This window comes from Tauraco erythrolophus, chromosome 9, assembly GCF_009769465.1.
Source record: "Tauraco erythrolophus isolate bTauEry1 chromosome 9, bTauEry1.pri, whole genome shotgun sequence".
Lineage (NCBI taxonomy): Eukaryota > Metazoa > Chordata > Aves > Musophagiformes > Musophagidae > Tauraco > Tauraco erythrolophus.
This window is the reverse complement of record NC_141473.1, coordinates 36,964,656-36,984,845: the sequence shown is the minus strand read 5'-3', so window position 1 is coordinate 36,984,845 and position 20,190 is coordinate 36,964,656. Positions and strand designations below refer to the sequence as shown.

The following is a 20,190-nucleotide window of genomic DNA, read 5'->3' as shown; positions in this document are numbered from 1 at the left end:
TTCCTCAAATGTATAAATGACATAATGATGAAACAGAGCAAAATAAAGTTTTCCTAGTGCTGAAGTAAACTTAATTTTAAGCAATGTAACCTATGAAAGGAAAAAATGAGTAATTTCTGTTGAAAGCAGTTTGACACAAGCAGGAAAAAAAAAAACCCCTCCATGTTCCAGCAAATTTGTTTGGAAATGAGTTCATTTTACTTGTGTGAGCATTGAGATCTGTTTGACTGTTTTCTTCATGTTGAAAGCCTGACTTTCAAAAAAGGGATTTTTGGTATGTGAAATGTTTGGAACTCAGGTCAAGAGGTATGGGGCAAAAAGTGTATGAGAAATATGAGTAACTGCAGAAAACCAAGAGAAAAGCTGACAGCACTAACTTTCTCACCAGTGTCTGGCATCTGGTATGCTCTTCTTCCTTACACCATGCACCAGCATTTAGAGAGTGTTCGATGTTTTTTCAAAAGTAGACAGCAAAAAAGTTTAACTACATGCCTCCTGGAAAGCCCTATACACTGTATTCACCAGCAACACTGCAGAAAACCTGAAAAACTGCAAAAAATGTTGACAGCTGCAGAGACGATACTGGGTTTGACCTTTCTGATTCAAAAAAGCTAATTTTTTTTTTTTTTGGCAACATCTACTTCCCTTTCTGATGTATTTTGAAACTTGAGTATGAATACAAATACTGAGTATTTTTTGCTAAATATGAAACCATAACTGCAGACAAAAGAAATATTGATGTTCTAGCATGATGTTTATGTAGCTAATTAAATGGTTTTAAAAAAATCGATGCATTTTATTGCATAGCCTAATTAAAGCTATTCAGGCTTTGGCTGCATGCCCCTACAGCTCTAAAAACACTTATTCGCTGGAAGAGGGCACCGATAGCCGTTTTTAAGCAGCAGCAGGCGATGCCCGGGGGTACTACCAACTCACACCGCCGGCTGCCCTCCCCAGCCATCCTGCTCTGCCACGGACGGCGAGAACCGCTTCTTGCGGCGGCTGCGGGCTGGTTAACCGCGGCCTCCTCGGGCCGCCGCCGCCCAACGGGAAGCGGCGGGGGGGCGGCCCGCCCCTGACGCGATCCGCAGGCGCCGCGGCCATCGCTCGGCGCGGCCGGCACTGCCGTGACGGCGCGGGCTGCCCGGAGCCCCGCCCCTGCGCCGCGGCGGGGCCCGGCGCCGCGCGGCACCGTGCGCCGCCCGCTCGCCGCCTGAGGGAGCCGCCGCCGCCGCCCGCCTCCAGCGCCCGGCCCTGCCCCATGGCTTCCCCGGCGGCGGCGGGGCCCGGCGCCGCGCTGCCCCCGGGCGCGGCGCGCCGCGACTTCTACTGGCTGCGCTCCTTCATCGCCGGAGGTGGGTGCCCCGGGGGGGCCCGGGCCCGGGCCCGGTCTCTGCGGGCTTCCCGGGGCGGGAGGCCGGGCTTCGCCGGGGGAGAGCAGGGAAGCCGGGGCGGGCGCCGCGGCCGGGCCCCGAGGGCGGCGCGGCGGGCAAGCGGAGGTCGCTCTCGTGTCAGTATCCCTGGCAAGGCTGCCGTCGAGGGTCTCGTCCCCTGGGGACACATGGGGGTCTCTTTTCCTTTTTTCCCCGTTATTCCCCTAAAGCGCTAGCGCGGGTGGCCCGGGACACGCGAGTGACTCGCACGTGTGTGGGGACCAGCGAAGGGCCCCGAGTAGTCGCCAGCCGAACGTTCCGAGAACCCCGATTGTCGTTCGGGCGCTCGGGGAAGGCGGGTTCTCCGCGCCCTGAAGCTGTCGCGGCTGCTGTTACGGAGATGAAGGTGGTGCGGAGGGAGGGGCAGCCCAGCAAACGCAGCCCCGCGTCATTAACCTCTTCGAGGAAAAGCCTGTTTGCTCTTCCGAGAGGGTGTTGTCCCCGCTGTCCGGTTTGCCAGGGGGCTGGAAGACGTTTTGTTTGTTTAAAGTTTTCACGTCAGGCTGCACTCGCCGTCGGATCTTCGCTCCGAGGTAGCGCAGGGTACACGGCGGACACGTAGCCCGCTCCTTGGGGCAGAGCAGCTAAGGCTGCTCCCTGCAGAAGGGAAGGAGAAAGCAGGGCGGAAAACTCCGGAGTAACTTTCTCTGAAAGCTGCTGCTATGACTTCAGCAGCTGAGAGAGGTGGTGGCCCGGGTTTCTGTAATCGGGAAAAGTAGCTTATACGTTTCGTTAAGGCTTTAAAGGTTTTGTAGCGTGCTTCTAACAGAGGCTGCTTCCTCATCATCAGATCTTTTCCCAGTTCTTGAGTTTCTCCTCCACTGTTGCATTTAAAAATACATTAGAAAAATCCCTTATCTGCTGACGTAAAGAACTCTTGCATCTCGTCACTTTTCTTTTTCCCCTCTCGGAAAGGTGTTGCAGGATGTTGTGCCAAAACAACTACTGCGCCACTGGATCGAGTAAAGATTTTGCTGCAAGCTCATAACCACCATTACAGACATCTAGGTAAGATGGCTGCTGTATGTATAATTTTTGGTTTTAAATGCAACGTGTATGGTTTGGGTACCTTGACTTATTCAGCAATGTGGCTGATAAAAAAAAGGCACTAGTCAGAGAGAAGATTGTATCCGCCTGGTCAGTCTCTGTGTTTTGTTAGTGTTTAAAAAGAAAAACAAAACCCTGTGCGAGTAAGTTGCAGCATGGGTTGATGGGTTGGAGGTTGAGATGTCAGAATAATCCTCAATAAGGGATGTGAGAGCTAGGCGTGATCTTCCTCTTACTGAAGCCAGCAGGAGATTGGTAAATCACAGGTCCAAAGCTTGGGTCATTTATATAAAAACTGTCACCGCTGGTAACTGCTGCAGCCTGCTGCAGGCATTGCCAGCTTCCAGGGGCTGTGGGAATCCGTGCTTTCCAGAGCTTGGTAGCTCTCATGGAGCTGATGATGACAAGACAGTGACGGCCCAGTCCTGCAAGGCCCACTTGTACTTAAGCTCGCAGACAGCAGCGCGGTTCGTACGAGTTGGAGATAGAGGTGGATTTGTGCTTGGCGAAAGGTGCAGGTGGTCTGTGTTTGGCATCTGCGTTGCATCATGGTGAGAGAATAAACTCTCAGTTGTCAGCGTGGTCAGAACCGTTCTCTGAGGGGCTGTAACAGTGCCCTCTCGTGCATAGAATTTGAGGTATTTTATGTCATGGGTTCTTGAAATATGTCATAACTTAGGTTCTGAAATTTAGGTGTGTTACAGTTGTCAAGAAAAAATAATACTTTTGAGTTGGTTAGGTTTACATGTAACAAAACTTAGGAATTTTTAACAGAGAGACTAAAGATAATTTTTTTTGAAAGACTGGAAAAATAGATCTTGAAACAAAGTTCAGGGGCTATATAGTCACTTCATTGTGCTGAAAAAGGAAACACAAGCAACGTGATGCTTTGGTAACACAGTCACGTAAGTATGCACTCGAATCTGCAGTATAAGAATGGAAGGCTGAAATAATTGGTTTGACTGATATTTTAAATCCTTATTTTCTGTTTACTTTGTACTGTGCCATAACTGGCAAGTAAAATCTTATATTCTTCCCTGTTTAGGGTGTTAGAGATTATTCTGATTATTGGAAATGTGTCTGACTTGAATGCGTGTCCTTGTTACATGTAGCCAAGAAAGAGAATTATGTGGATGGGATACCTGTAAGTGGAGACAACGATGGATTAGTTCATCAAGGTCCTCACTAAATGTTGTTACTGCCCTTGCTCTGTGGAGTTTGTCACGTGGATCTCAGAGCCTGTTTTAAGAAATAAGAACAGTAACTCATTTGCAGGGTAGGGAGAAAATCTAATCATGGCATAAGTATTTTCAGAGGCACGTAATAAGTGTGACGTCTTAAAAATACATTTAATGTATTCTTAAAACCCCAGAAACTAATTAATACTTGTTTTAAACTTCAAACGAAAGTTTGTCAAATAATCTTTTTTTCTGCTTGAGAGTAAGACAAATGTTTTCGTGTTCAGCTCTTGTATTCCTAAGTAGTTGCATGTGAATGAAAACCGTTTAACTGATACAGTTTATTCCTTTACAAAAAAAAAAAAAAAAAATCCATTTGATAGCAATTGTGTGTAACTAGTATGTTTGTAATAAAACTAGGTTTTGCCCAAACTTTGTGTGATCTTGCGTTATTTCCCACCTATTAAAAGGGAATAGGATTGCTTCTTGTTGCAACAACTCTGGGACAGAAAGTGTGAGATGTTTAAGTTGTAAGTAATGAGAGTCTTAAACTTGTTTACTTCCTTTTTTCAGTGATGGCATTTAATGTCTGATTTGGCATGTAGCAGTAATAGATTGTTTTCCCATGGTTTTTGATTTTTAAGTGTTTATTTTGAATTGACTGAATTGCAAGTCAACCTGTTCCCTTCCTTCTATTGCTAGTATTAGCTTCTGTGGGTGGATAGTATCGTCTGCAATAGGATTACTTGCAGTCCAGGCAAGTCGTGGGCCAGGGGCCTGAAATGCATGAATTGAGCAAGAGGTCCCCTGAGTGTGGGAGGTGAGAGAGCTCATAAAATTTAACCTTAAACCTCCTCCTTCCAGCAATGCTCGGGCATTGAAGTGGATTTTCCACTCTCCGTAGTTACGTGAACAACATGATCCAGCCTTAGTTCTATGCTTACTTTCTTATTGTCGGTAATATTTGCTTGATTTTTTTTTTTCTTCCTTCATCCTCTCCAGTGTAATTGTTAAATACCTCTTTTTGTATTGCTGGCAGGAGTGTTTTCTACATTGTGTGCTGTCCCCAAAAAGGAAGGTTACCTTGGGCTGTATAAAGGAAACGGGGCAATGATGATTAGAATCTTTCCATATGGCGCAATTCAGTTTATGGCATTTGATCAATATAAAAAGGTAGCTGAATTTATTTTGTTTTCCTTTTATTTTTTTTCTGCCTGCAATGAATTCTTTAAGTGATCAAAACTAACACTGAAACTTTTGTGTCTTATTAATTAGCTGCATGTCTTCTCTAAGGTTGCTTTAATTTTATCTGAATCTATGCTTTAAAAATGTCAGGGCAACAGTGTTTGCAGTGTCACTTAAGGAAAAAAATTCCCACCAATTTTTGTACCACTATATTGTTGAGAATATTTTTTTTTTTTAATGAAAGAAAAGGGTAGTCTAAATTGTGCTGCTATTTGTATTGCTGTAAGGTTGCCTTTTCTCAATAATGTAGGAGCAAAATGTAAAATGGAACCTCTTTATCATATTGTGTTCAGATTCTTAATACTTGATTGATCTGTCTGGATATGATTGTTCTATTTGACCTGACAAATGACTCTGTCAGACTCTGGATAGAAATGACCGGGAATAGAAAATGCTGATTTCAAGGTCCTGCAGGATCTGTGGATTCCTTTCTGCTCTTGTGTGTTTAGTCTTTCACAATAAATACGTAATAAATCCTGCAACATCTTGTGGAGGTGAGGTGTTAGCATGAACATGTTTTTAAACATCGCTTATCTGTAGTGAGAAATACAGTTTTACTGTCAGCAATGAGGAATTCTGTGTTTGAAAGGTCAGATTTAGAACCCAGTGAAGTAAATTGAAGACAGTGAGATTGAAATTGTGATTCCCTTCCCAAAAGAACAAATTTCAGAAAGCTGATACAAAGAAGTAGTGGTAATGAGTTTCATATGTTCTTTTTTTTGTGGTATAATTAGAAATGCTGTTGAGCTATGCTTGTTTTATGTTGGTTTGAATAAAAGACTGCATGCCATGCTTTATAATGAAATGATTTATGCATCTGCAAATTTCAAGAAACCATTTAGCATCATAGCAGGAATTTTTATCTACTAATTGACAACAAACATTTGTTTTGCAAGAATGTGTAAAATGAAAAAATCTCCAGTTCTTAAAGAAGGAAGATATGAAATGATCTTCTTTATAGCAGAAACTGCTTCTTAAAAAGTCTCAGTTATTTGGCAGGAGCCTGGAAGCTAATTTCTAACTTCCTTTCAGGACGTAATGTAACTTAGGAAGTTCTTGCTCTCAAATGCTTGTCCGATTTTTCTCTCTTCTCCTTTTTTTTTTTTTTTTTTTTTAGTCCAGTTAAACAAAACCTTAAATATATCTTTATAGGAGTACATTTCACATGCTGTGTATGAGAGAAAAATTTACTTTTCTCAGTTGTGTTACTTTTCAACTTTGCTCAGTGTCCTTTGCTCTCTATCATGCAACAAGGATAGTATTCAGCTTGCCTTGTTTGATGTGCATTAAAGATAACTAAATAAACAATCTAATTTCTGAAGCAAAGAGCAGAAATGCTTTCAACTAATCATTCTACCTCGTTAGTAGAATTTTAGCACTTTCATGTTCTTAATAAGAGGTTGCTAACAGCAGCAATGTTCAGAAAATTCTTTAAACAGTAATTAAGTGCTCTGGTTTGAACTTGTAGTATTGTAAATTTTGAAACAGCTACAGAGTTTGCATTAATGTGTTAATAAACTGTGCGATGTACTTCCCTGTGTTTTCTGATATACGACTGTTGTAAATATTCTGTATTTTGTAGGTAATAAAGAAGCAACTTGGGATTTCAGGGCATGTGCATCGATTAATGGCTGGATCCATGGCAGGTATAGTTTTGTATTTGCATTTCAGACATCCCTTTTGCTGAAAAGTTAATATTTGTTTAGAGGATGATTTGATGTTTTTTCAGGTCAAACAGTTCCAAATTTGTATTAAGCAAAAACACTAGTAAATGGTTAATGTAACAAATAGTTGCCTAATTGAAAACTGTTTGTCTAAGAGTATTCTTTAAAATATATTTGTTCAAGCATCGAATTCTGTGCTGTGTAGTAAAGCACAGTTTTTATAGTGTTTATTACGGCTTTTAAAAAATGAAAAATCCAGTGTCATCAAGATGAAGTATAAAGATGCAGGTTTTAGTAGAATTGGCTCATCAACCTGTCAGCTGTTGCTACAAAGTTGAATATAAGCCTGTAGAAACAGACAACAGCAGCTTCTTAAATGAGTGGATTCTTTGGATTTGCCAGAAGTGTCTGTACTTCTCAACATCTGATGTAGGATTGTCATGATACTCATTAGAGCATATGTGCAGATGTTAAAAGATACCATGCAACAGCAGTAGAAAAACCTGCTTGTAAACTGCCGGTATATAGTATTATTATGCATTTCTGTTTTCCTCTTGCTAGTCATTCAGCCAAAGGTAGCTAAGAAAAAACAGGGAAAGGTAAGTAATAGTGGACTGATTTTTAATCCAAGTGGTTCTTCATATGCTTTTACTTTGTAAAATAGGCTTAATACTGTCTAGTGACAGTCCTTAAATAGTTATGACATGAGTATTAATATTTAACTTCTTTTGGAATAAAAATACTGGGGTTTGTTACTACTACCTTTAGTTAAACTGGGAAGACCTCATGAAAGTATTTTGGCTGTGCATGCCATCAGACAAAAAGGAAAGAGAATGAAATGAAAAGGAAAGGAAATGAAAATTAAAGGGGAATGAAATGAAATGAAAAGAGAATGAAATGAAAAGATACTAAAAACTAGCAAAACCCATTTGGCAAGATACGTTCCAGAGCTTGGCTGGCTTCCTGTCTGAAAGAAGTAGAAAAAAATACATAAGTTGGTTTGGTTTTGTGTTGGTTTTTTTTTTCCCTTTCTTTCTTTCCCCCTGGCTTTAGCCGTACTAAAGAACACATAATTTTTTGTGTTCCCCCCCCCCCCCCGAAAGCTTATTATTAGCTTTTTCAGGAGCCTTGTCAGACACTTGGAACTGACTCGTGAGGCACTGTGAAAACATTGAATAATCAGCTTAACTCTGTCAGTGTTGGACATGCTGGAATTCTTTACGTAGATAAATTAATAGCATCTGGCATCGTTTTAAGCACCTTACTAGTGAAATCTGTTTTGTGTGGTTAGAGTAACAGAAATAAAATTAATAGACAGTGCCATCTGGAAACTGTGATCAAATGAAATGCTTTGTGTGGTGCATTGAAGATCAATATACTCAGCAGTCTGATACTGAGAACCCCAAAGCTGAGTAGGTGAACTGGACTTAGGTGTGCAGTGAAACGAATATAGCAGTCAGGTATAGTAACGGTATCACATATGAGTGTGCTAGTATTTGTTTACTAGGTGGCATTAACTGCTTTTTTGGATATTCTTTAGATAAATAAGAGGAGAGGGTATGTCAAGAAGATATGGGGGAAGAAGGAGGCACTAAGGAGAGTGTGGAGTTTGAAATCTGATACAGAAGTTCTGTTTGCAAACAAAATAAGAAAAGACTTGTAAAAGGATTTGGTAATATTTCTTGCTTCAACTCCTGTGGCTGACTCTCTTGCTGGCTCCAGTAAGGGATATTATTTTGTTTCTTCCAAGTTTAAATGACTAAAGGAGACAGTGTGTTGCATGCACCCCAATGTTGGTGGAGAGGAGGGTCTTCACAGTTTCCTGGAATCCAATATTATGCAGCTGAAAACGGATAGCCCTTGTTTCCCTTTCCTTTTTGTCCCCTCTATGCCATCTAGCCACCCAGCTGTCTGCTTTCACTTCTGTGTATGCTACTAATACTTAAATCTTGCTTATGTCAGTGTTTCCAACATTACTAGCAGTCAACAGACCTGCTTCGAAGTGGTATTTGAGTATCTCCTGTAACTGATAAACAGGATCTAAAGCATATCCACAGGGAAAAACAAGGCAATAAGGATGGGGGTGGTGGAGTGAGAGGAAAGAAGAACCTATTGTAATGCATATATTTAAGGAGGCTAGGTTAAAGTCACTGTGGAAGCTTTAACTCTGAATTTCCTGAGCCTTGTGTGATTCAAATTTCAGTTGTAACACCTCATTAACAGATAAATGGTATATAACTTCTTTTAAGGAAAGACAGAGCTAGGGAGAAGATGGAGAAATCATAGAGGTTAGTGGGGTTAAGGAGGCGGAATGATCAAATAACACAGGATTATGTTGCTAATCTAAATCGGTTTTTAGTTTTTTAATTGAAAAATCTGAATTAAAGCACAGAAACGTGTGTTTTCTCTCCTGCGCTTGATTAACTTAAAAATAAAAAAGCCAAAAAAGACTAAACGTTACCTAGAATAAACTCAAGTTCCATGAAACTGATACAGAAAGCATGTTTTTGTTTTTATCTTTTTACTTTTAGTAAAGGCGATTGGAGAATAGCACTGATCTAGGAGGTTACTGACTGTCTCAGTTTTAAATAGGATGTAATTAGCAGTTACCTATTTGAGTTAACATTTTAAAATAATCTGTGCTGTTTATTTCTTCAGGTGCAATTCAGAAGGAAATAATTACATATTGGAGATATTGGAGGTCTAGAAATATTAGGACTTGTAAATTAGGCAGTTCTTTAACCTGTCTGATAATATTCTTTGTCGTCAGCTATTTCTTTGTATGTACAGTTTGTGAAACTTTGTTTTGTTCAGAAGATGCCACTTTGAGAAATTAATCTTTATACTAGTTAAGCAGCAGATCTTCTGCAGCTCAAGGCTGTGACTTGCACTTATCACTTTTGGAACCAGATACCTCTGAATCAACTGGTAGTACTTAATTTGATGGGTGTAGTTATTGATAAAGTACAAAGAGCATGATACAGAAATCATAAAAACTTGTGTATCAGATATGTTTGCAGTACCTGATCTTTGTAAATGTATTTCAGTTGTGGTGTGTTTTTTTTTTCTTGCTCCAGATGTTTTTTAATTTTTATTTTCAAAGAAAGCGAATTACTAAGAATGGAGGAAACTAGCGAAACTGAGACACAGGTATAAATCCCTGTACAGCTAATATCGTTGTTAACTCCCAAAGCCTGGGAAGCAAATCAAGGACAGGCTAATTCCTGTTGTGCTTCATTGACGCTCAGTCTTAGTAAAGATCTGTGTAAACCTAGTATCTTGTCCTCCAGAGTGGTCAAAGGTGCTTGAGGACAACATGGTAAGTGAAGAACGGTCTTTCCTGACTTCTGAGTCAGCATTTGCAGTGAAAAAGTCTACTGTTTTTGAAGAAATGGCTCCTTAGGGAGGAGCTACACTGCCTTATTATGATTATTTCAGATCAGACACTGGGAATTGCAGCAAGTATCTCTTAATTGTTGAGATACTTCAGATTTTGTCCTGTTTAACCAACCATGGGAGAGATTTTTGGCTCAACTCTCATTTGGGATAGACTTTGCTTCCTCAAGACAAAGAATCAGCCTTACGATGTTCTACTCTGACTTCTGATAACTCATATTATTTAGGGAGTAGAGATGAGATTAGTAATTTTGTAGACTTCACCACAATGGCTTTGTATCCCAAAGCTGGCCACCATTCCTCTCCGGAAGGATAGTGTCTCTTCTGAGCCTCAAAGGAAATCTCGATCCCTTGTGTTTATGTTTTGCTTATATGAACAGTAAGCAGTAACATACCTCTCCCAGTTGCTTCAAGAAAGCGTATTTTGTGGCTGGTGTTAGAAATCCCTTTTTTTTTACTACATATGGTTTCTTTCAGTACTGTTTGATTTTTTTTTTTTTTTGGTACTATTTTTGGACTGTGTTTGCAAGTTAGTGCATTCACCAAACTCTTGGTTGATCTGTTTGCTAGTCTTTGTTCAGAAAATGTTCCTGGATACATATCAGTGCATGACTGGAAAGAAAAGGAGGATAAAGTTGTCTGTTTTCTGAAGTGAGATGAATTTCCTGTGAACTCTTAAGCTGTGTAATAGCTTTCTTTCCTTTTTTTTAGTTATTTTTTTTTAAACTGCTTGAATTAATCCATTTTACATTATTTGTGGATGTCTCAGGCAAGCCATTAGGGAAAGGCTGTAGTCTGAGGGATCGCATTTAATAATGTAGGTCAGTGGAAACAGTCCTAAAGTTGCTTTGGTGTTTTGCAGCTTCCAGCTTTTGAACCCTATGGGTGAGAACATCAGAAATCAACTGCAGATGTCTGCTTTTTGTTCAGAGGAGTCATCCAAAATTTCTGAAAGAGATGTTTTTGTCTTCTAAAATAAATTACTGTTAGGATACTCCAGAATGCCACAAACTTTACTCAGTTGACAGTTGACCAGTGTCAGCTTTTTGGATAGCTCACTTAATGGTGTTCATTTTTTTTTTTTTTTTCTCCCCATCTAATCCCGGTATCTTCTGTCAGATCATTCAGCTTACTAAAGTTGCTGTTTTTTTTTTTTTTCTCTCTCCAGACATACAAGTTATGAAGAGTTTGTTTGCTAGAGTTGTGTTTGAGTTTTGTTGTTGGTTTGTTTTTCCCCGCACCCCCCCCTCCTTCCCCCCTTGTGGTTTTCTCTTGACCTTGTGGAAAGGAGGGGAAATGATAGACCTACAAAAAGAGATCTCATTAAGAGACTATTAAAACTTAAGAGGAAGAGTGGCACTTTCCTGCTAGTATAGAAAGTGTGTTTATCTTCTTTAGGGCCAATTTTTAAGCGTGATGTTTAGCTAAATCAGAGTGGCTGCTAGAAAACAATATCAATTATGTAGATTTTTGCTTGCTTTCTCTCCTTTTCCCGGTATTTTTTTTTAATTATGGTTGTATACCACCAGAAAATGACCTCTGTTTTTAATCGTCAGTTTTAACTATTCCCTCCAAATCGTTTGTCAGCCATTGAGTGGTTTATCTCAAAAACTAGCAGTAGAAAAGAATTTGTTACTCAGGTAGCTGTTAGAGAAGTTGTAATCTGTACTGGAGTTCTGTTTCCAAAATTACAGGTTGGTCAGCATCTAATCAGTTTTGAAGCAGTTCGTAACTGGATGAATCGTAAGATTTTATTTTTTTGGCATCTTAAGTCTAGAAATAGCTTTTTTGGTCAGTTTTAAAACAGAAGTGCTGGTGTAACGTGAACTATTAAAATGCAGTAGTGCAACGCAATTAAGTACTCTTCATCAGTACAATCCTGACTTTATTTTAACTGTCATTAGAATATATTTAGTATTTTCAGATGCAATAGATAGATACATGTACTAATATCCAGTAATTGCATCAAATTCTGCCACAACCTTTTTGAAATTAAACATGTACATTTGGTATTTTGATTTTTTTTTTTTTTTAAAGATATGGTAGGATTAGGTCTCATGGTTGCAATCCAGTAAAGCTAATGCACTTGACTAGCCTGATGCTTATGAGCCACGGACTTAAATAAGATTGCTCATGTGAATACAGTTAAGCCCATAAATCTTTGGAAGATCAAGGCCTAGGTGTGCAGCTTCAGTGAACACCAAGTATAAACATAAATCCTTTGTGTGTTGCTGAAGTTAGTGTTCCTGTTTGTTGATTATAAGTGACTTTAAGTGTTTCTTCAACAAAATAATTTGTATATGCTATTATATTTGCTGCCACAAAAGGAAATTCGAATGTTCAGAATAATCCTAGAATCAGATAAGGTGTAGGCGAGTTTTGTTTGCTTGTTTTGTTTTTGTTTTTAATAAAGGTATTACAGCAGTGATTTGTACTTACCCTCTTGATATGGTTAGAGTTCGTCTGGCGTTCCAAGTAAAAGGGGAACACAAGTACATGGGAATTATCCATGCATTCAAGATGATTTACACAAAGGTATTTTTTCTTTTCATCTTCAGTCCTGTCAAAGCAAAATGTGCTCTTTAAAGAATGTTGCACTGCATTGAAAATAGTGGCTTGGTGGAAAATAACATGGCTTCATTGCGTGCACATTGAATTTTTTAATGTAAAAAACTATCTGGATGCTTCCTTCTACTTAGGCTTCTAAGATGTAGCTAGGACTCATGTAAGTGGGAGGTCAAAAACAGCAGAGAGAAATTGCTTTTCAAGAACAAGTAGTAATGATACAAAAAAAATTGGGGAGGAGGGATATGTGTAGTGCAAAAATGTCTCCTAGATTATGATGTTGGGTGTAGATATTTTTCTCTTTCATTTTCACGTATTTATTTTCTATGGAGCCAGGCAATTGTCCCCTCAATTCTTCAGGCACAAGAAATGGAACTTGATGTTAGCTCCTTGGTGCTAGATGATGCCAGTCAGATTGCTGTCATATGAATGTGTATGAACAGTCGTGTAACTTGTTAAGGCACTTGTTGTATTTCTTGCCACAAATGTACTTGTATTTTTCTTTCCAAGGAAGGTGGTTTTAGTGGGTTCTACAGAGGGCTGATGCCAACTGTTGTAGGAATGGCACCGTATGCGGGTAAGTTCAAAACAGAACATGGCAGTCCTTCAGCAGTTATGTGCGCTACTAAATTTACGTAATAGAGCTGCACACCTAGTTAATTAGCTTCTGTTAAAATCAAGGATTCTGTTTTTCACTGAATGGAGAAGGGAAGCCAGTAGAAGCATTTGCAACTCCTTAGTCTAGAGTTGATCTGTGTGGGTTAATGCATCTTCACTAGGCAAAGCCTAGCTTTTCTGAAACTTGGAGTTGAGAGGGAGAGAGGTAAAGTAGTGGTTCTTTCTCTTCTGCTTTCCAGTTTTCCCACAAGAAGGCATGTAGCATGTTTCTCTCAAACAGGTAGATCCATCTAGACGGCCTCTGAACTGGCTCCATCTCCTGGCGACTTTTGTGTAAATTCTGACACAAGCTAAAGCAGTGGGTGACGTGGGGTGGAGGAACATCAGAACTGCCCAGCTTAACTACACTGATATTGAAAAGATGAGAAATGTTCTTCAGTTAAAAAGGTCTTAGGAGTTACTCTTAACAGCAATCCAGTAATTCAAAATCCCCAGTCTAGCTTATTTAAAGCATTCTTTTAATATTAATTGTAAACACTAATTCATTTGGACAGAAGTTACTGTAGAAGTTCAGAATATTATTTGTCTATTTCTTTCTGCTGAAGAAAAACTTCTAAAAGAATCAGAAAATAGTTTCATTTTGTAATTGCAGCTTTTTGTTTATGATGATGATGCATCGACAAATAATTTGCTTTTTTATGAAAGTACATAAAATTAAATTTCCTTTTAGGTTTTTCATTTTTTACCTTTGGTACCTTAAAGAGCATTGGACTTGCTCAAGCACCTAACTTGCTTGGACGGCCTTCATTAGATAATCCCGATGTCTTAGTTTTGAAAACTCATGTAAATCTGCTGTGTGGTGGCATAGCTGGAGCAATAGCTCAGACGATATCGTAAGTTTGGGTATTGTTTGGTGTTTTTTTTTTTCTCTCTATAGTTGTTCATTCTAAAGAAACCTTAATCTGAGAATATGATTTTATGTAAGTCTAGTTATTAGTAAGGTTTTTAAATCAGGTTAATCAGACACTGGAATTCAGTTATTTCCTATTGTTTCATTTACTAAATATATATTTAATCTTCAGGGTCTTTAAAGATATATGCATTGAATCAATTAAATTCAGACAAATCTCCTAAAATCAGTTGGACTCTTGTTTGGTAAGATTTTTGACCAAGAACGTAATTTGCAGAATTTTATTATTCCAATTTATTTTCAAAACAGTGTAAACCTGTGAAGCCATCAAATTAAATTAAAAAACAAAAAGAAAAAAAAAAGTCTTAGATATTGTATTTGACATTACTTCTTTTTATTACTTTGCCTGCTTTCTCCATTCTCATGCTGTCCTTGTCATGTTTTATTTTGTCCATAAAATAATTTAATGGACTTATATGGTATCAATTTTTTCACTCTAAATCACTGCATTACAAATGTCATTTTCTGTTAATCTTTAAACTGCTAATTTTATTTTCGATTCAGGTGTCTTCTCCCTCCAGCGTTTTACAGACTGCTTTATACTGTCATCTGATCTTCTTCTGTCTTCCTTACACGTGCCAAATGGAATATATTAAGAGATCTGATTTTCTGGTTTTGGTTGTGTATGGGAAGTCTCCCTTTTTGGAGAAGTTTCAGCTGTGTTGAGAATCTGAGCCGGATTCCTGACTCACTGAAAAGGGAGCTTGGAGGTTGCACATGGACTTCTTTGTGTTGTTTTTCAAACAGTGTTCATAGAGTCACCAGGCATCTGGTTGAACTGCTGTTTACATATCTCCTCTGTAGATATCCCCTTGATGTGACTCGTAGGCGAATGCAGTTAGGAGCGGTTCTCCCAGACTCTGAAAAGTGCCTGTAAGTATTTTCGTTTCATCCGTAGTAACTGAATTCTTAGATGTCTGAGCAAAGTTAAATTCTTTGTTTAAAAGAAACAAAACAAACCAACCCCCCAAACTACTATGTTGTTGGTTTCTTCATTCTTTCAATGAATAAGTTTCCACACAGATAAAAGCTGCCATTATCACTCTGGAGTTAAAAAAAATAACTGAAATCACAATGGCACTTTCGTTACCAACACTGTGTGTGTATTAGTAACGTTTTTTTTTAAATTTTAACTCAACTTGCGATGTCTTTCTTTAATATTAGCAGAATCCCTAAGAGAGGGACTGCATGCTTCTACTGAAATGAAATGTTTCAAAGTGTTTTTTAAATGGTGCAGAATCTGTTCCATAAGATGATTTTGCATAATACTGTTTTATTTGACCTTTCCTGCGTTTATGATGATGTCCCACACCCCACACTTGGTTGATGTTCCTCCACTAGAAGTGGAAGTACCGTAATATCCTTAAAATCATAGTATTAAATCAGCTCTCATCTTGAAAAACTTTCTGATTTTCAAATTGCCTCAACCAAATTCAATTCCAAGACGGTTTTGTCTTAGTTACTTTCAGTGGAATTGTGCATGCCTGAATCCAGCGTGGTTCAGTGTGAACCTCCTGTGGGGCGCATTGGACCTTGCTAACAGTAGCCTCTCTCAGTGACCTTTTACAAACAACCTAGATGTTGCTTACAGTGGAAGTTGCTGTTCTGTTTTCCTTCGCAGCCTTAACATTTTTTTTTTGCTTGGCTGTTTTTCACTCCAGATACTCTTACAGTACAAATGTGCCAGTTGTTCTTGGGGTTTTACTTTATGCGTTTGCGAGAAGTACTTTTACATAAGACATTAGGCTTCCCAGTTTAAAAACACTGTTGTGACTGTGTTTGGAGAGAGCTGTGCCTTGAAGGAGAGTGGATATATATGTCTTCAGAGGATGAGAGGATAAAACAAGTAGGAAATCTTGAAGCTTTGAGGCGTATGAAAGATATTCTCAAAGAGCAGTGTCTTCAGTAGCTTGGAAATACTGAGCACCTTACAGATTTTTATATTGGTTTGCGTTTAACATCCATTTGCTCAGTTTCAGTGTAAGTACGTGAGGAAGATCATTTGCCTTGCATATACACTGCAAATATTATATACTTAACATAAATTCTAGCATTTCTCATTTGAGAGAAAATACTAGGTCTGTGTCATGGTGGAGGAAGCTACACGCAAGATGTAGAATACAGAGGTAAACACAAAATTTATCTACAGGGCTTTAGGAGGACGGGTAGTATGATCAAGTTCTCAAAGAAGGAGAATGATGGGATGCAAGCCTAAATACTGATCTTTGATGCAAGAATTGTGTGCTACATTGGGCAAATTATGTTTCTGTTACTCCATATTACATTTATAGTAAGAATTGATGCTTCTCAACTCCTTCCTGCCAGATAGGTTACAGAGTATGCATGGCCATTCTGGTGTAAAATGTCTTAATATGCCTTTTAGGGCGTGTATTTTCAGACTGACACTTCTTTAGATGGAATTGCACTGTCCTCTTTCCATTTCTCAGCCCTTGTGCCCAAATTTCTTGCAGAAGCTTAGAGTCTGAGTCTTGCTTCTTGCTGAAGCTTCTGAGTTCTAAAACAGTGCTTTGCTATGTGGAGTCCTGTGACTTTTTCTCGATAGATTCTTAAGAACCAAGTAAAACAAGTGTCTCTTATTTAAAGAAGGTGATTTTGACTATTGAATACGTGTATCCAATAATGATTTCAGTTCTTATTTTTCCAGTACAATGGTGCAGACACTGAAATACGTGTATCAACAACATGGAATACGAAGAGGATTGTACCGTGGTTTATCTCTAAATTATATTCGTTGTATTCCTTCCCAGGCTGTGGCTTTTACCACGTATGAACTTATGAAACAAGTCTTGCACCTCAACTAATTTTTTTTTTCCTTTAAAAGACTTTCTTGTAAAACTACACTATCAGTCCTCAAATTATATTGGTGCGTAAATTACTTGAAGTTAAAAAAAATCCTATCTATTACTGTGGAACTGCTGTTGTCTGACATTTTTATTTGCCAAAGTGTGGCTAATCTCCTGGAGTCAAACCAGGAGACATCAAAATACACATTAGGTAGCTATAAACATTTTTTTGCACTTGATCTTCTAGGCTTCATTAGATTAATGTTAAGAATTACACAGTTTTAAAATTACACCCACATTTTGTACGGGTTTCAAGCTGTTAGTTGTTTAGCTTTATCACCATTCCAGGTGTTAGACACATGGTTGTATTGCTTTTTAAGCTAGTAGTTAGACAGCTGTTCTTCTTTAAAAATTAAATTGAATAAACTGATTTGAACAAAATGCAATGATTTTCATATTCAAATCCTTGCCAGCTCTGTAGAAGCTGAACTCAGCAGACCACAGCTACAGCATCTTTTCATTCTTTTTTTTGTACAAGTTTTCTGTATGCAAGAACAATGCATATGTCTTCAGATTGGTACACGTGAAAGTCTCTTCAACCATTTCAATAAAAAATGACAAGATGTATTTAACATTATTAGAAATCTTGCAGTTTGGAAACCAATTTCTTGGCATACGTTCTGCTCTAAAACATGCTGTATCTACACAAAAATACCAAAGGGGAACTTTTAGAGTGGCAAGTGCTAGAAAAGATCTCCTTAATGCAGTCAGCATGGGCCTAATCTTACAAGGCATTTCTGTACCTTTTCTGTGAAAGTGGGAGTTCTTGATTCAGTTTATGGAAGGCTGAGTATTTCATGTACTTTCCAGTACTAGTTCGTGTAAACAGGTCTGTCCCTACCTTAAGACACGGTGACAAACAAGACTGCATGCTACTGCATTTACTTATTTATGCATATGGACCATAGTCAACCTCTTGGGCAAGAAAAGAAAATGAAGACTTTATTTGAGCCTGTAGACGTGCATATGTACTGTTTCTGAAGTGTGGTATGCAATAGACTATTACATGTTTTTCTCCTCCTGCAGTTCCTTTTGTAGGGGGAATTGTTTTCCAGGCTCGTTGATTTGCATTGGTACTCTTGATTTTACTCTCTTGATTCAGGAAACTGTAAAGCATTTGCTTTAAGTGATGTAAGTTATTTATTTATTGTAAATATTTTAGCAATGTCTTTTAAGAATTGATAATTGTTATGTTAAGTGGTGAATGATAAGATTGATTTGTTTAATTTTGACATATTTGACAAACTGGATTTTGAGTTATATATTCAATACCAAATTCTGTGGCTCAATTTTTTTTCCCAGTTTCTTAAAAGTATGTATTTCTTTGATGTTTAACAATGTAGTTATGGACAGAGAAGGAGATGTATTTGAATTTATTTTATTAAAAATTTTGAACTAATGTCTTTGTGTGATTTGTACGTGTTGCAGCCAGAAAGAATGCATGTTTCTGCAATTATCTGTATGTTTGCCCTTGTAGGTAAATCTGCACAACATTGTCAATTCTAATTAAGAGACAACGGATAAGATTTTTCATTCAATCTTTAGTTTCACTTAAAGGAAAACTAACCAATATCACAGTGAATTTTGATCTTTTAAAGTCATAGAATGGTTTGGGTTGGAAGGGACCTCAAAGATCATCTAGTTCCAACCCCCCTGCCATGGGCAGGGACACCTTCCACTACATCAGGTTGCCCAAAGCCTCATCCAGCCTGGCGTTGAACACTTCCAGGGATGGGGCATCTACAACTTCTCTGGGCAACCTGTTCCAGTGCCTCACCACCCTCAGTGTCAGTCCTTGCAATAGAGTTAAATCCACTGTACTAAAAAAAAAAAAAAAAAAAAAAAAAAAAAAAAAAAAAAAAAAAAAAAAAAAAAGAGAGAGATATGCCGTTTTTCTTTCCTGTATCTTCTCAGGTGCCCGTTCTTTGCCGTGTTAGTACTGTAAGGATGTTTAAATTTAGAGTTTTATGTCTTAGTTTTAGTAAAAGTCATATATTTGAGGACCTCAAATAGGTTTGAGCTGTCATGAAAAGTTAAGCAGTTCTTATGCAGAATACAGCAGAATCCAGAGTATTCACTCTTGAGAGGAAAAGAGCAGTAAAAAGTGTCCCCTAAATGGCTGAGTAGGATATTGAATGTGAAAAATAGGCCTACTGGGTGAAACTGTGCTATATTTTCAGGATTAGATTTTCAAAATAAAAAGTGTATGAATAATTTTAAATTTGGAAGTATTTTAATACTTTTGAGCAAGGTCTATGAAAGAAAAATACTTTTGTCCAGTTGCTAGATGGGATGAGACCGGAGTTTCCAATATTTTTTTTTTTTAGTAGCTATTCCTCATTCTTTCTGGAAAGCTTATACGGGTATTTCTTACTCAGTTAGAACATAGAATTTATTTAGAATATCTGACTACTACAATGAAAACATGGGACTTAGTTGTAAATCCTCTTTCTTTCTCCGGTGGCAGTTGTATGAAAACTGGGTTTATTTTCATTTTGAACTACTGAAATAGTTATAGTAGTTATAGTAGAAATACTGAAACTTATTCCCTTGGGTTTTTTTTCTTGTCTGTCTCTTCAGTATTTTCACTGTACTGAACAAGCAACATCTAATTTTAGCCAGTAAAACATATGATATTAGGCTCTAGCCAAGAGATACTTTCTAATTATTTTTGTTTACTTTTTCAGAAAATGGAAGGGGCCTGAATATCTGTTTTTGTCTATTTCCTAAAAATTCATATCTTAATAATCTCATAACTAATAGTTCTATCCAGTGAAGTAATTATTTTTGTGAAGAACTGGTTGCATAGCCTTGGATAATATTTTTAAACTCTGTTAAACCCACCTATTTTCAATACTCTACATTAGCAGAAAAGAAAGGCTCACCATTTCACGACTCCTTCAGGTGAGACAGTTTCATACAGGTTTATCCATGATACGTCTTGAACATCTCAGTCTTGAGGGGCTTGTTTCCAGTGATTAAACATTGTGTCTTTAAAATAAACGCCATACTTCATCCTCACATCCTTACAATTTAATATTTTGCCTGCTGTAACAAAGGCATTTATGTGTGACCAATATTGCAGTTTGCAGTCGTTACACAGAAGAGTTTCGTTTATTTGAACCATTTTTACACTGATTAATTCTAATGTCTCTATTTATTTCATTACTGATATTCTCCAGATGTTTTTTGTTGCTCATTTAAATGAGC

The 20,190-nt window shown here is 38.2% G+C and overlaps 1 protein-coding gene across 2 annotated transcripts; it reads left to right on the top strand.

Annotated features, from left to right (window-relative positions):
* Positions 1-1,261: 1,261 nt before the first annotated feature.
* Positions 1,262-18,337, top strand: SLC25A16 (solute carrier family 25 member 16). Of its 2 annotated transcripts, XM_086616479.1 has the most exons (9): positions 1,262-1,355; positions 2,349-2,441; positions 4,698-4,831; positions 6,486-6,549; positions 12,377-12,498; positions 13,039-13,105; positions 13,877-14,039; positions 14,921-14,989; positions 16,782-18,337. In XM_086616479.1, exons 1-9 carry the CDS (start codon positions 1,262-1,264, stop codon positions 16,936-16,938), a joined length of 963 nt encoding a protein of 320 aa, XP_086472605.1. In that variant the 3' UTR covers positions 16,939-18,337. The 2 variants fall into 2 exon arrangements, with proteins under 2 accessions (XP_086472605.1, XP_086472606.1); XM_086616480.1 differs by lacking the exons at positions 1,262-1,355; positions 4,698-4,831 and having other exon boundaries at positions 2,411-2,441.
* The last annotated feature ends 1,853 nt before the right edge of the window (positions 18,338-20,190 follow it).